The following is a 14,406-nucleotide window of genomic DNA, read 5'->3' on the forward strand; positions in this document are numbered from 1 at the left end:
GAGCCCCGCCCATACAGATGCTCCTTAACATTACTTGATGCGTCTCTTCAACCCTAGTTGAGTTGTTGGTATTGGCAACCCATTATTCTTCCCTTTTTGCTCCAGATTTTGTCATAAAACGTGATTTCCTGTACCACACAATTTAAAACAAGGATTTGCATATCTTTGCAATAATTAGTCATTAATAGCAGGCTAGAGAGATAATTCATCAATTGGTTGACTTAATATACGATTTAAACACGTATAAAGATGATTGTTTCCACAATCATCAGCACAACGGTCATTTGTGGGCGAACATGGGCGCGAGCGTAACCGTGATGGCGGCATGAGCCGTGGACATGGTGTGAGGAGTTGTTGCCATCGCGGCGGGAGCTCCATACACAACGATAGTCAAGGCGAGGGGGAAGGGGCGTCTGGCCTCCACGGATTGACCTAGGGCACGACGCCTGCGAGGGTGGCGATTGGGTGAGTGAATAGGGAATAGTGGCTGACCGGAGGGCCCACGCAGACAAAGAGCCTATAGGTCACCGTTGGACCTCACAATTGCCCATGTGGACAGACTCAGACACCATTTGTCCATTTGCGGGTCTCCCGTACAGATGCCCTTTTCCTCCACCTTGTCTTATTTGTTTTTTCTTCTTAATTTTTTTCACTCTTGTAATTTTATTTCATTTATGAGTTTCGTACTAACAAAATCAAATTATGGGTCATTGACGAGGTGGCTCTTCGAAAATGCCCACCATGAGGGGTTTAGGGTTAGCGGAACCTGCATGTTAGCACGAGACATCGGATACCAGACAAGCGGGAGGCGAGATTTACCCAGGTTCGGAGCCCTCGTAGAGGTATACCCTTACGTCCGGCTTATCTGATCTTGATTACGGTTGAAATTGATTACAATGGGGCAGCCGAAGAACTGTGTGATGGTGCTGTCGCTGAGAGGTAAGGTGGCTAGGGTTTGGTGTATGCGTGAGTAATTGAGAGAGAGAGAGAGAGATCTGGAAGTCCTCTCCTCTCCTGGCATTTATATAGGAGGCCAGGTCCCGAGAGTCCTGCCCGAATTCAGTTACAATACAGAGGAATTCTATCTAATCTTTCCATATTTAAATGCCTCATTGCCTTGCACTTCAAAAAATCGTCTCCTTCCATCTATTCACCGACAACTCTAGATGAGCCCTTTGTTGGGCCAGAGTAGGTAGGGCAATGTCGAGTACCCAAAGAAAGGTAATACCCACATCAATCATTATCTCTATTTTTTGGTTTGATGAACTGTGAGAGGAGTATATTGTTTAAGTGAAGCAAGAGCGAAAAAACTGAGGGCTCTTTAGATTCATAGGATAGGAAAATCATAGGAATGAGAAAAACATAGGGAATAAGAAAAACATAGGATTGGGATGTCATGACTAGCTAAATCCTATAGAAAGATAAGTGTGTTTAATTGTGCCAAAAGAATTTTCCCATGAGGTAGAACATAATGGTTTATTCCTATAGAATTCGCACTACAAGATTTCTATAGAATTAGTTTTTATAGCATATGTTCATCGGACAACTAGTATAGAAAATATTTCTATAGAATATAAATCCTACAAAATTCTTATACCAACCCTGTGAATTAAAAAAGGCCAGAGCCGTTCTTAATCACAAATGGTCTTTGTGGCAGCCCGCTGGAAGCCGGATCGTAGCCCAACGGCAGCGGCGAGGGGCACCTCTGCTGCCATCAGCCCACGGGAGGAAAAGCTGGCCGGCGGTAACATCTGTCGCCTCCCGGATTCTGCAACACTTGATTTTCCTTTGAAAGACAGAAGTCACAGAACCAGGGACGCCACTCCTCGTGACCGCCATGAATATTCTTGGCCTGTGGGCTGTAGGAGCTCGCAGGTGGCCAGACTCAGCTTCATGGATTAGTGCACCTGTTATATCGGCGCTTGACTGAATAATTGGCGCCTTTGAATGTTGTAAGAACATCTCCAGTCGCGTCCCCCAAAACGTCCCCCAAACCGCGCCGGATTGAGCGTTTGGGGGACGTGTTTTGTTCGTGCCGTCTTTGGGGGACGTCGCTCCCCAGCCGCGTCCCCCAAACGCCGCCCTCAAACATTTAAATTACTTTTTTTTGGCTTTTTTATTTCAATTTCCACAAACTAATACATAATTTGGAACGTGGTTTACACGAAAACATAATTGGGAACGTGGTTTTCCACAAACTAATACATAGTTTGAACCGTCGTGGACACAAATATAAAATTTTGCAAAGAAACTAAACCTAACTAGGTCGTGCATCGAAGGTTTCCTGTGTTCGCTGCTAAGAAAGAACACTCGAGGGCACACCCAGTCACCTAAACTGGAAAATCCAGCGGGAGGATGGTGCCCTTGTTGGTTCTACCGATGGGGCGAACAGACAGAAACCTCAGTGCACGTGTTCGCTGCGAAGAAAGAACACTCAGTCGTCCTCCTCGTCGGTGCTGTCGCCGTAGTAGTCCCGGCGGCACCGCGTCTCGTCGAAGACCTTGACGCTCATGTCCCTGTCGCCGAAGTAGGAGAACAGGAGGATGAAGCCGGCTTGGAGGCTGTGGTGCCGCGCGAACTTCTCCCAGCCGATGTTGAGGTACATCTTGCCGCGCGCGTCGTAGATCACGTCGACGATCCACCGGTAGTAGCCGCACGCAGCCTCCCGCAGATGCATCGTGCGCGGGCGATCGTCGCCGGCGACGTAGTCGGCGAAGGAGTCCGGCAGCCTCTGGATGCCGCGCGGGTCGCCCTTGAGGACGAGGACGAACTCGAACCGCACGTCCGGCTCCACGTCCATCTCCGACGATGATGAAGCCGGCGGCGTGGAAGGCGACGGCGAGCGTTCAGCTCTGCCGCGGCCACGACCACGACCATGACCACGGCCGCGAGGTCGGCCTCCGCCTCTGCCGGACATAGCGTCGAGTCTTGTTGAGATGGTGGCGGCTAGGGTTTGGGAGAGAGGCGCTAGGGTTTGTGTGTGAGAGGGACGATGAGAGGCGGCCCTTTTATAGGCCGGAGGGAGGCGGGGAGCGGTAGCGCGCATTAACGCCGACACGCAGAGCTAGGCGCGACGGGACGCGTCGCTGCGTCGCTGCGGGAACTGCACCGTCGCTGCGTCGCTGCGGGAACTGCACCGCCAATAACTTTCGTCGCGAGGTAGGCGACGGTTAGGTTAAAAATTTATTGTGCCGCTGACGAGTCGGCCCCGCCACTCCCCGTCTCGCTTTTCGTTGTGTCCGGCGTCCCCGGTGCGTCCCATGTGGGACGGGGACGGGCTCGGGGCGCCGGATACCGAATAGGGGCACGCTGGACAAAAAAAGGGCTTTGAGGGACGCAGCTGGAACGCATTTTCTGTCCGGCGCGCCCCAAATCGCTTTGGGGGACGCTTTGGGGGACGGGACTGGAGATGCTCTAAACGGCGTCTCAACTCTCAATTTGAATCATTGCAAATTGGACTGTTACGTAGGTTAGCATTGTTTGTTCGTAGCCGTCCCCTGTTTTAACAATGCACATAGTCCACGCGCTCCTATGCCAAGCTACTCCTACTATACTCCCATCATGTGTGTGTGTGATTGGCGCACGCTAGCTACCACCAGCCTACCCTATAGCCAAACGGAGTATAACCTGTCGAAAGGGGCGATTTACACAGAAATAATCAATGGTAAGGAAATCGGTAATCGTTAACTGCTCGGCCGGCCTGGGAGTAGCGATTAATCGGAATTCGAACGATTAACTGATTTAATCGGTCGGCTATTAATTGGTGTAACCTACACAAATTAGCACGTAAAAACAGTTTATATAAGAAAAATAATAGTATATGAGCCTCTAAATGTCTGGCCCTACTTCTCTAGATCCTAAAATCCCAGGAAAACATGTATGCTTCTCCTCTGTGATCTAATCTTCAAGGTCACGAGCGAATCAGGTTCCACTAGTCGAAGCCGCGTTTCTTCCTTCCACTTCTTATCCTCTCACCTCTGAAGTTTATCTTCTCCCACCACCTACCTAGCTAGGGTACGACCCCTCTTACACCTCAACCACCTAACCTATCGAAGGCGCCCTTGAGCTCGTGCACGAGCTACTCAAGGTGGTCGAGCTCCTGTATCTAGGCAACTGAGAGTAACTGGTATGGGAGGGCAAGGAACTAGTTGGCAACCGCGGAATTCGAGCTGTTGGAGGCTGCAATCAAGCAGGAGCTTTGCAAAACCTACTTTATTGGGGAGGAGTAGCACCTGTACTAGCTATATGCATTGAAAAGTTTATAACTTTTTTGACCAAGTGCAGAATTAATCGGGAACATACCTATTAATCGGACTTTCGGTACGATTAATCGGGCTAAAGGATTAACACAAGAGATTAATGGTAATCGTCACGGTCGGGCCCCTTGTAACGATTAATCGGCCTAGTAATCGCTGAATCGGCCTAGTTTTTGAACAGTGGAAATAATCCAAAAGTGAAAGAAAAGCACAGAATGACTCTCCGGCAAAACTATTTCACCAATCTAACCCTTTTGTGTGGCGCCCCTCCCACGGGCGCCACACATGCCCATGTGGCTCCCCTCCTGCCGGCGCCACTGACCCAGCCGACGTGGCCCCCTCGCCGCTGAGCTGGTGCGCCCATCCGACGTGGCAGCATGTGTGGCGCCCCTCCCAACGGCGCCACACATGCACTTGTAATCCCCCAAAACATACTGTGAGACAATTCCTCTGGGATTTAGCCGTTTTGCGAGGCTCGATGTGTGGCGCCGATGCCACGGGCGCCACACATAGAGGCTCGCGAAAACGGCTAAGGACTTATCGTCCGGAGCCCCTGGATGTTTTCGACCCAATACTTGATATAAGTTGGCATGTGTGGCGCCGATGCCATGGGCGCCACACAGTGCAGTGTGGCGCCAGTGTGCAGGGCGCCACACATTGACTTGTGTTAAAAACATGAAAACTCCTACCAGACTCCAACAGTTACGAGTACAACATTGGACACAACAAGTAGCAATTTCATGACATACACATATAACACTTCATAGGTCACATTGTAGCACGTAGATTCAAACAACAAGTAGCATTACACACCATGGTTCGAAATGACATAGGGTTCACAAATCGATACTTATGAATATAGAGTTCACAACAACACGTAGCACATCCTAGTAGCGTCCTCGACGTGCCGTCCTCGCGGGCTGCTTCCGGATGGCCATCCTCTTCGTCCGCTGCCGTGGCTGCTCCTGCTGCTGCTGCTGCTGCTGCTCCTGCTCCTCCTGCTGCTCCTCCTCCTCCTCCTCTGAAGAGAACGGCTCGTCGTTCCTCATCCTCGACAAAGCTGATCTCCGCCGCGGCCCCTCATCCTCCTCAGTGACAACCTTCTTTCCTCGGTTGACATAATCTTCCGGAGTGTACCGGTTTGGACCCTTGCCCCTTGGCTTCAACCGGTAAGCTGACCGTGGGGCTTGCTTCGAGGTACGCTTTGGAAGTATGGCTTGACTCAGAATTAGCTCGTCCTCAGGAATCTTCACAAACACGAACACATGAGATTACAAAGTTGAAATTAGTAAGAACATGTTTGACAACAACAAAATAGTCCATACCTCCCGCTCTTCTGAAGAGGAAGATGTAGCGATTTTGGCTTCCCGGCAACCTAGCAAGCTGGCTAACTGCCGCATCTTTCGTGCAGTGTTCTGCGTCATCCCGTTCATGGTTACAAATCCACCACATCATAGTAGCGTACATTCAAAGTTGGTGATCATACCTTAATGAAATACCGCAACGGTCCGACAGGCTTGTCATCTGTCCCGCTCTGCTCCCAGATAACCTCGCACTCCTCAGCTGTTTTTTCGATCTCCTTCCGCTGTGACAAACATAGCATACACAATTGAAGCGACCACATGGCAATGTAGATGATGTACTAGTTAGTGAGAGAATAGAATACCACGAAGTTCAGCTCGGAAGCAATAGAAGTCGATCTCCCTCTGCGAGCAAAGGTGTCGTCTTTGGCTTTGCCCAACCTCATCGAACTGGATGGGGTCGTCCAAGATCTCCTCAGGATACGCGTGCTTAACTAACTCGATACGCGTGTTCTCATGGAACCACTCGAGGTAGTTGTTGAAAGCGGCCAAGTTGTGAGGCACAATCTGCTCAGGGCCAGCATTCCGTGCCGCTTCCAAACACTGTTGGAACGCTGCGATGTGGCCGCTATGATGGACTGGCCAATTTGTGATCTTCCTCTGCCGCTGCCTATCAAGCCTGCAAGAATCAACAAGTTAGTTTGTACCTCTATCAAGAATCTTCCATCGCATGATTCCAGAAATTTACCTATGAAGCGCCTTGTCCGTGTCTTGCCACACTGGTGGGCACTCCTGATACAGCCCAAACTGTCTCATCACTCTTTGCGGCTGGTGGTGTTCAACAAGCCACATGCATATGAGTGGGCAGCGCATACGCCAGAACCGCGCCTCCTCCGTGCACTTGTGGTTGAGGTCAGTCATCGACGCGCCAATACGGTAGTAGCTACCATATGGCTCCCATTCCACCTGCAGCATACAAATATCTCAGAATTTAGAACATGCCAGTAGAATCAATGAAAACTAGGATTGCAAAAGAGTGATCGGTTACCTGCTCAGCGGTAAGAGTGTCCAACTCCGCAGTGTACTGCATGTACATGATCTTTGGATCGCCCGACATCTCCGAGACATTGTCCCAAAGGTATGCCCAAGTGGGCTCCCGATCAGGAAAGTGAGGGTAATGAGGCCATGGCCTCTCGTTGAGTACCCTAGGCCACCTAACTGATAGGCGGTCCCAGCTCCATACGGAAAGTAGGAGCATGCATCCACCAATACCGCCGCTCCCAGACCTGCGACAAGATTCGTCCAACTACGCACATAAGACATTTGGTTAGTACTTTGTCTAGCACATTTGGTTATCCAACACCGTAAGCGCCTTCAGCCAACACCAATGGGCCAGCTTCCCCCCACTGTCAGGAAAGAGAGTCCTCGAAATCATGTACCATAAGTACACGCGGGCGTACGTCCTCCGAGTGTCCTCGTCGGCCTCTTCCGGGCATTCTCCAAAGTTAGTCCTGATCCATTCGAAAGACGCGCCGGCGGGAGCTCTCTTCTTTGGTTCTGTTGGCAGCGGAGGAGCCATGCCAATAAGCACCTGCATCTGCTCGCGCCACCCATCAGAAGCTGTGTTCATACACAGTGGCTCGCCCTGAATAGGTAGTCCAAGGATCATGGAAACATCCTGGAGAGTAGGGGCCATCTCGCCGGCCCTCAAGTGGAAGGTTTGAGTCTCCGGCCTCCACCGGTCGACAAGGGCGGTGAGTGCCGAGGGGTTCATGAGTGGCCCCCCACGGCTTACAAGGGATATGAACGGGAGAAGACCGGTAGGCCGGATGAACTCCGTGTACCTCTCGTCATACGGTATATCCGCTGTGCCATGGTAACGAATCTTCAAAGGTTGAAGATCCGTTCCCTTCTCCGTCATATGAACAGCCCGGTGCACCCTGTCGTACTCTTCATCCAGAAGCCACACCATCCTACATGTATGAGCAACACATACAACATATTATGAGCCATTCATACCAAATATGAGCAACACATACATGAGAATATATCCAAATAAGCCATCACACATACATTCCTAACAAATATGAGTTATTCCATCAAGAATACTAGGCATATGTAACACATTTGAATGCATTTGCTAGGCAAATATTAGACATTTCAACACATACATACATAGAATTTGAACAAATCTAGGGTTCATATCCAAATCCACTAACATATCTAGGGTTCCTACACATACACATTCAACACATACATACCCATTTCAACACATACATAGCCATTTCAAACATCTTTGGTTCAAACACAACCAACATTTCAACACATACATACATAGGATTTCAACACATACATGTAAAATTTCATATCTAGGGTTCCAACAAATCTTTGGTTCAAACACATATACTACAATGTAGATTCCACCAACATAAATTTCTACATATCCAAATCCAAGAAATCTACCAAATCTAGGGTTCATACCCAAATCTACCAAATCCACCAACACTATTGGATGAATCGGAGGGAATCGAAGGGGAATACCTTGAGGAATGGAGGAGGAAGGAGTTGGCCGGATAGATCTGATGATTCCTTGGTTGATTTGGTGGGGGGGCCGAAGGGGAGGCGTGCGGCGGCGGCGGTTGGGGAGGAGAAGGAGAGAGGAAGAGAAAGAAGAAAGAAGGGTCGGGCTGGGCGCGGGCGCCACACTTAAGTGGATGTGTGGCGCCCGTGGCATCGGCGCCACACAGGCTAGTGTGGCGCCCGTGGCATCGGCGCCACACATCGAGCCTCGCAAAACGGCTAAGTCCCAGAGGAATTGTCTCACAGTATGTTTTGGGGGATTACAAGTGCATGTGTGGAGCCGTTGGGAGGGGCGCCACACATGCTGCCACGTCGGATGGGCGCACCAGCTCAGCGGCGAGGGGGCCACGTCGGCTGGGTCAGTGGCGCCGGCAGGAGGGGAGCCACATGGGCATGTGTGGCGCCCGTGTGGGGGGCGCCACACAAAAGGGTTAGATTGGTGAAATAGTTTCGCCGGAGGGTCATTATGTGCTTTTCTTTCACTTTTGGGTTATTTTTGTGTAAATCGCCGTCGAAAGGCGCCAAAGCAACGATGATAAACCAACTTTAGCAGGTGAAACACCGACAGTTAGACCATCTCCACCGTACCATTTTGTAGCAGTCCCGATATTGTTTTGGGGGCCGACGTGATTTTGGGTTTACACCAACGCGTCCTAAAAAGGGTTGGCTAGTTTTCGAGCTAAATACAAGAGCCGGCAACCCGTGCCGGCCCCTCCGTAGAGTGCGCGGATGAGGCGCGCCGACGCCTCGCAGCAAGTCAGAAACCGCGTGTGGGCTCTACCTGGCAGCCAGACGCACTGTTTTCCCCACCTCCCATCCACGCTGAGGCTGTCTGGCGGCAACAGCAGCAGTTGATTCTGACGAGTTTGCTCCGCGTTCGCCAGCCTTTGTTTGTCGTGCCTCGACGCGATGGCTCAAAGCCAGGTAAGAGGAGGAACAACAACCATCATCGTCAAGCCGGCGCAATGTTGCTTGACGCGACTCATTCGTCAAAGGAATTTCGGCGCCGGTTTAGGATGAACAAGGATATGATTATGAAGATTGTCTACGGCGCCAGGGTTACGTCGATTACTTCATGATCAAGCAAGATTGCGCAGGTTTGTGGGGCTTCACTTCAATCCAGAAGGCACTGCTGCAATACGTTGTCTTGCATACAGAGCTCCTCCAGATACAGCCAATGACTACCTACGGATGGCGGAGTCGACATGTTCACAGACTCTCTACAGGTTTTGTCGAGTCATCATAGCGGTGTTTGGTAAAGACTATTTGAGATCACCAAGGGCAGATGATACAGCTCGGATACTGGAAAATAATGCAACACGAGGTTTTCCTGGAATGTTCGGAAGTATTGACTGTATGCATTGGGGCTGGGAGAATTGCCCATTTTCTTGGCAGGGGATCTACAAGAGGCATACTCGTGAGTGCAATGTCATTCTAGAGGCGGCGGCAGACCATGACCTCTGGATTTGGCATACTTTCTTTTTGCATGGCAGGAACAAACAATGATATCAACGTGCTGCATCGCTCTCCGGTGTTTTCCAGACTAGCTGAGGCACAAGCTCGTACCATGAACTTTGAGGTAAACATACACGCATACAACAAGGGGTACTAGCTAGCTAATGGTATCTACCCGAAGTATGCTACATTTGTGAAATTTGTGAAGACCATCCCATCTCTAGCTTCGGAGATGGATGTTTATTTTGCAACATGCCAGGAAGCAGCTCGCAAGGATGTTGAGTGTGTTGTTGGGGTGCTTCCGCCGTTGTCAGGTACCCTGCTCTTACTTGGTATGAGTCTCACATGTGGGAGGTGATGAATGCATGTGTGCAGGGGCGGATCTAGCCTTTAGCCAATAGGGGCGGCCACCCCCACTCAAATTTCTACCACCTTGTAATATGCCATGCTAAATACTGATTTTCCCCCACTTAATAAAAATATTTGCACCACTAAGCACATATTTGCCCCCACCAAAAACCAATCCTGGCTCCGCACATGCATGTGTGATCATGCACAATATTATCATTGAGATTGAGAGCTAGCGTGACGAACCTGTGCATGATGATCAACCATTTGATTATCAAGGGCCACTTGCTGAGGTAGAGCATGTATCCCAAGAATTTGAAGCTTTCCTTCACACACATCACGAAATCTGAGATGCAGGTGTTCATGCTTAACTTTAGCCGGATCTAGCTGCGCATTTGTGGGCGAGGAAAGGACCACCAACAATGCATGATTTAATTTAAATTATTGTATAAATAATTTAATTTATATTTGTTTAATTGTATGAATAATTTAATTTCTATTTGTGTGATTGTATGAATAATTAAAATATAGTATGCATAATTTATGTGATTGATATGTTGTTTCAAAATATTGTAAAAAGAAAAGACATTTTTTTGAACCGCCGTATGGGGGACACCGATGTGGGAACAACATCCCCAAATAGAGGATGCATCGACGTCCCCCATTCAGCAGTGCAGACGTCTAGACAAACACACAGATGAAAGGGTCCTCATCGAGATATACGCACCATGACAGGTGAAATGAAATTCCTCCGTTCCATAATACTTGTGGTGGTTTTATTTCACATTTGAACTAAAACCACGACAGAAATTATAAAATTGGTTAAGAACTATGGTGATTGGTTAAAACCACCACAGAGATTAGCATCCCGATTGTCTGGGCTGGGCATATGGCTGGTCTGCTGGCACCCACCAGCCGAAATCAGTACTTTGGTGTCGGATACCACGGTTTTCTTTACGGTGAGACACTGCGACTTCACCACCTCACCTAGTGCGTGGCGTTTTTTTTTTTTGAACCAGGGGCGGTCCCAGAGGGACCTAGGAGCTTCCATTAAACAGTGGCATAATTACAAGGAGGACCGGTAAGTAAAAGAAAAGTACACATAGGTCCAAACTTTTTGCACTAGGGACCCTGAAAAATACACAGGAAATGCAATCAGGTCCAGCTCCAACGCCACTGCTTGTGCAAGCCACGATGCAGTCAAGCACAACACCGCCGGGGACATGGCCACTTGGGGTGAGATGCCGGGAGCCAACTACACCGAAGCTGAGGGGCCTCCGAATCGGCATAGAAGCCAGGAGGTTTGATTTCACCTGCAAACGCCGGCCGGGAAGAACCGATGCCGACGATGAGGGGGGGAGTAGTCGCCGTACGACCATCTTGAACGACAGCCGACGAAGAGCTGCCGTGATTCCACTCCCGGGAGCAGCATCCGCAATCCCCTGTTGTAGGTTTGGTGCCAGCTGACCACCGAGTTACATGCTAGAATCCTCCAGATCGCCATGACCAGAGGGAGAGGCTTGCAAGCCATGGCCGCCAAAACCAATTCCGCAGAAGAAACTAACCTTATTCAAGACGGAGATCCCCGCCGCCATCCTCCTCACCGCATCCGGCTCCAACCAATGGAGCGCCACCGTGAGTAAGAAGAGCTTCAAGGCACCGCAGATCTGGCCAGAGAAATCTGCAGCTTCTCTCCCGGCATATTGCCGACAACCAGCATAAAGCTGAACCAAACTAGCATAAAGCCAAGATCTAGTACTAATCCTACAACTACTATGTACATGAAATCCGGCGTCTCTCCTTTGCCATCTCCGGCCAGCTAATCTGGCGAGAGAAGCTCGGGATTGACCCGGAGAATCACGAGGGACTCTCAACGGAGGCAGAAAACGAGAGGACAGAGGAAAGGGGAAAAGTCGACAGAGACGAGTTCTCCGGCCTAGCTCTAGTGCGTGGCGTAGTGCCCGGGAAGGCGAGCGCCGCTCGCCGGACACAGGAACGACGAGAAGGCACCAACCGCCACGCTACCTTTCCACTCGAGAAATGCCGGGAGGCTAAAGGAGGCATGCACGTGCTCTTCACAGAGCTCCAGAAACGGAGTAGGAATCCCGAGTTTGGTTTGAAGTGGCTCCTCTTTCGAGCAAAGCGACGGTCTATAGTACTCATCTTATGTTTGGTACTACTGTATTGTTTTCGTGGAAAGTGATTTTAGCAGCAGAAGCATATCTTACAGCGATCTCGAAGCTGCTCCAGTGACCAGGCACGCAAGTCCGATCGACGCATGGAACACTACGAAAACAGAAGCTCAAACTGTATTCGAGAAAAATGGTCAATCGCCATGAGCTTGGAGTATGACTACATCTTGATATCCTTGTAGCTCTACTCCCGGTGAGTAATCACTATTTTCCATGCGTGAACACCTCGTAGTAGCTAGTAGGAGACGGGACTCTTGACGCTTTCCTTGTCAGGAACCGAGAGTACGTCAGTTGCAGTGCATCTGCGGGCCGTCTCCGGCGTAGCTAGGGCAGATGCAGAATGGACAATGACGATCCACTTCACAGGCCTGTTGTGTACTGTTCATGCCTTATTATGGACCACAATTAATGATCACCAAAAATCCTTAGCTGAAAGTCTCATCATCCCGAACGCCCGAACACTCCATCCCCATGAATCCATTATTGTGCTCCATACACGAAGGCCGAAGAGACGGCGGCAGAGCGTCGTTGTCATCATTGTCGTCCATCGCTGACGCGTTTCGTAGGACCAACGGCGGAGAACGAGTACCCTGCTACACATGCTTGATAAGATCCATGACGTACGTGGGCGGCTGACGAAGATGGGCAGAGCGAGCCAGCTCTGCCGAGACGTGCGAGTGCATGTCGCGCGCTACCCAGAGGCCACAGCAAGCGCTGCACAATGCAGTTCGTCTATTCAGATTTTACCATACAATGTGTTCAAGTGACATTTCATCCATCATCCTTCTACAGTTCGCAACTTCGCAAGCAGACACAGAAGCAAATGTTGAAATCACATTGACGGAGCTCGATCAGGGTTAATCTTTTGTGCTATATTAGGTTTCTAATACTTATGTGGATGAAGATGAAGGGATTCTTAAGGATCTCGTTGTAATTTTCGTTTTTCTTAGGTTTTTTTATGCTGTTCGATGTTTCTTTTAATGCCAGTGTCCTATAAAAAAAATAACATAATGATTGAGCTCAGGGTTATATTCGCAAATCCACTCATATCACCTAATATGGTGCATTTTCCATTTTTCTTTACCTGCAAGGTAGTTTCAAAAGTTGTTGACAAATTTATAACTGACTTTCTCTCGATTTAACTTACTTGGTCCTTGAAAAATAAATATCTTTCGGCACGGATATATTATTGGCCACAAGAGGCAGATTAAAAGAATGGTGGTCCTAGACAACATCGGTTATCTTGAAATACAAGAGGAAAGAAATTGGTGAAGTTCATAGACAAACATTATGCCTTAATGGATCTATTTCTCATGGATAAACCAACATATAGGTATTCAAGTGGATACATCAAGGCCAAATATGGTCCGCAACAATCTACTATATGTGATAATTGTCCAAAGATTGCCATTGTCGGATCCATAATTGAGACAAAAATATCTTAGGCGTAAGAGTTCATGGGTTTGGGGGGGGGGGGGGGGGGGCACAAACACCCCCTTGGCATGTACTTTACTCTACCACTGACACAAATTGATGGGGATAGTAGAAGAATATGTATCTTTGTGCACCCCTTTAGAAGTTTTCCCAACCACAATGCATCATGCGAAGAAAACACGTAAGAGTGTGATCGTTGGCAGATCATTTTCTTTTTCAAAATGGAGAATTACATGAAGACATGTAAAAAATGAGTGTGAGGCATTGAGATCAGCTCTGTATATAGCTTGTTCCCGTTCCTACCTTTAACCTCCCTCCAACCCTCTAAGTTCACCTTTCTCCCAACTAGCAAACCGTAGAATTTGTTGTACGCGGTACTCTTTGACGCGTCGGCCGCCTGCCGGCGAGAAGGGCGCCAAGAAGAAGAAGCACCAAGGTTAGTGCATGTAAGTTCCTTTCTCTTGTTCATGGTCGATTTCAAGTTCTTTGGATTGTTAATTTAGTCTCCGAGTTTAGAGACTAGGATCGATTTATATCCCACTTCAGATACTCTTACTCTTGTTGCCAAATTTGATATAAGGTCACGATACCTGCCAGAAGGTGCGTTATGCTTGAGATCGGTAACACGCCTTCCTGGAAATTGTAAGTACTCAGGGTGTTGAGACGTTGATACATGGAGGTGGAGTTTTTTTTTGACATATCATGGAGGTGGAGTTATGTACATGGTAGGGGGCGGGCCCCCCCCCCCCCCCCCCCCCGCATGAACTTTTACAGCCGTAGTTTGTAAAATTGTTATGCCATTGTGTGTGTTTGTAAAGCTCCACCCCTTTTTCCGTGTAA

At 49.0% G+C, this 14,406-nt stretch overlaps 1 protein-coding gene across 1 annotated transcript; it reads right to left on the reverse strand.

Annotated features, from left to right (window-relative positions):
- Positions 1 to 280: 280 nt before the first annotated feature.
- On the reverse strand, positions 281 to 6,760 carry LOC139835808 (uncharacterized). The gene is made up of 5 exons (XM_071825680.1): positions 6,606 to 6,760; positions 6,306 to 6,523; positions 5,999 to 6,236; positions 5,756 to 5,841; positions 281 to 446 (listed from the first exon to the last, which is right to left on the reverse strand). The coding sequence occupies exons 1-5, from the start codon at positions 6,672 to 6,674 to the stop codon at positions 281 to 283; spliced, it is 777 nt and encodes a 258-aa protein (XP_071681781.1). The 5' UTR covers positions 6,675 to 6,760.
- Positions 6,761 to 14,406: the final 7,646 nt, after the last annotated feature.

This window comes from Lolium perenne, chromosome 2 (assembly GCF_019359855.2).
Source record: "Lolium perenne isolate Kyuss_39 chromosome 2, Kyuss_2.0, whole genome shotgun sequence".
NCBI classification, from domain to species: Eukaryota; Viridiplantae; Streptophyta; class Magnoliopsida; order Poales; family Poaceae; genus Lolium; species Lolium perenne.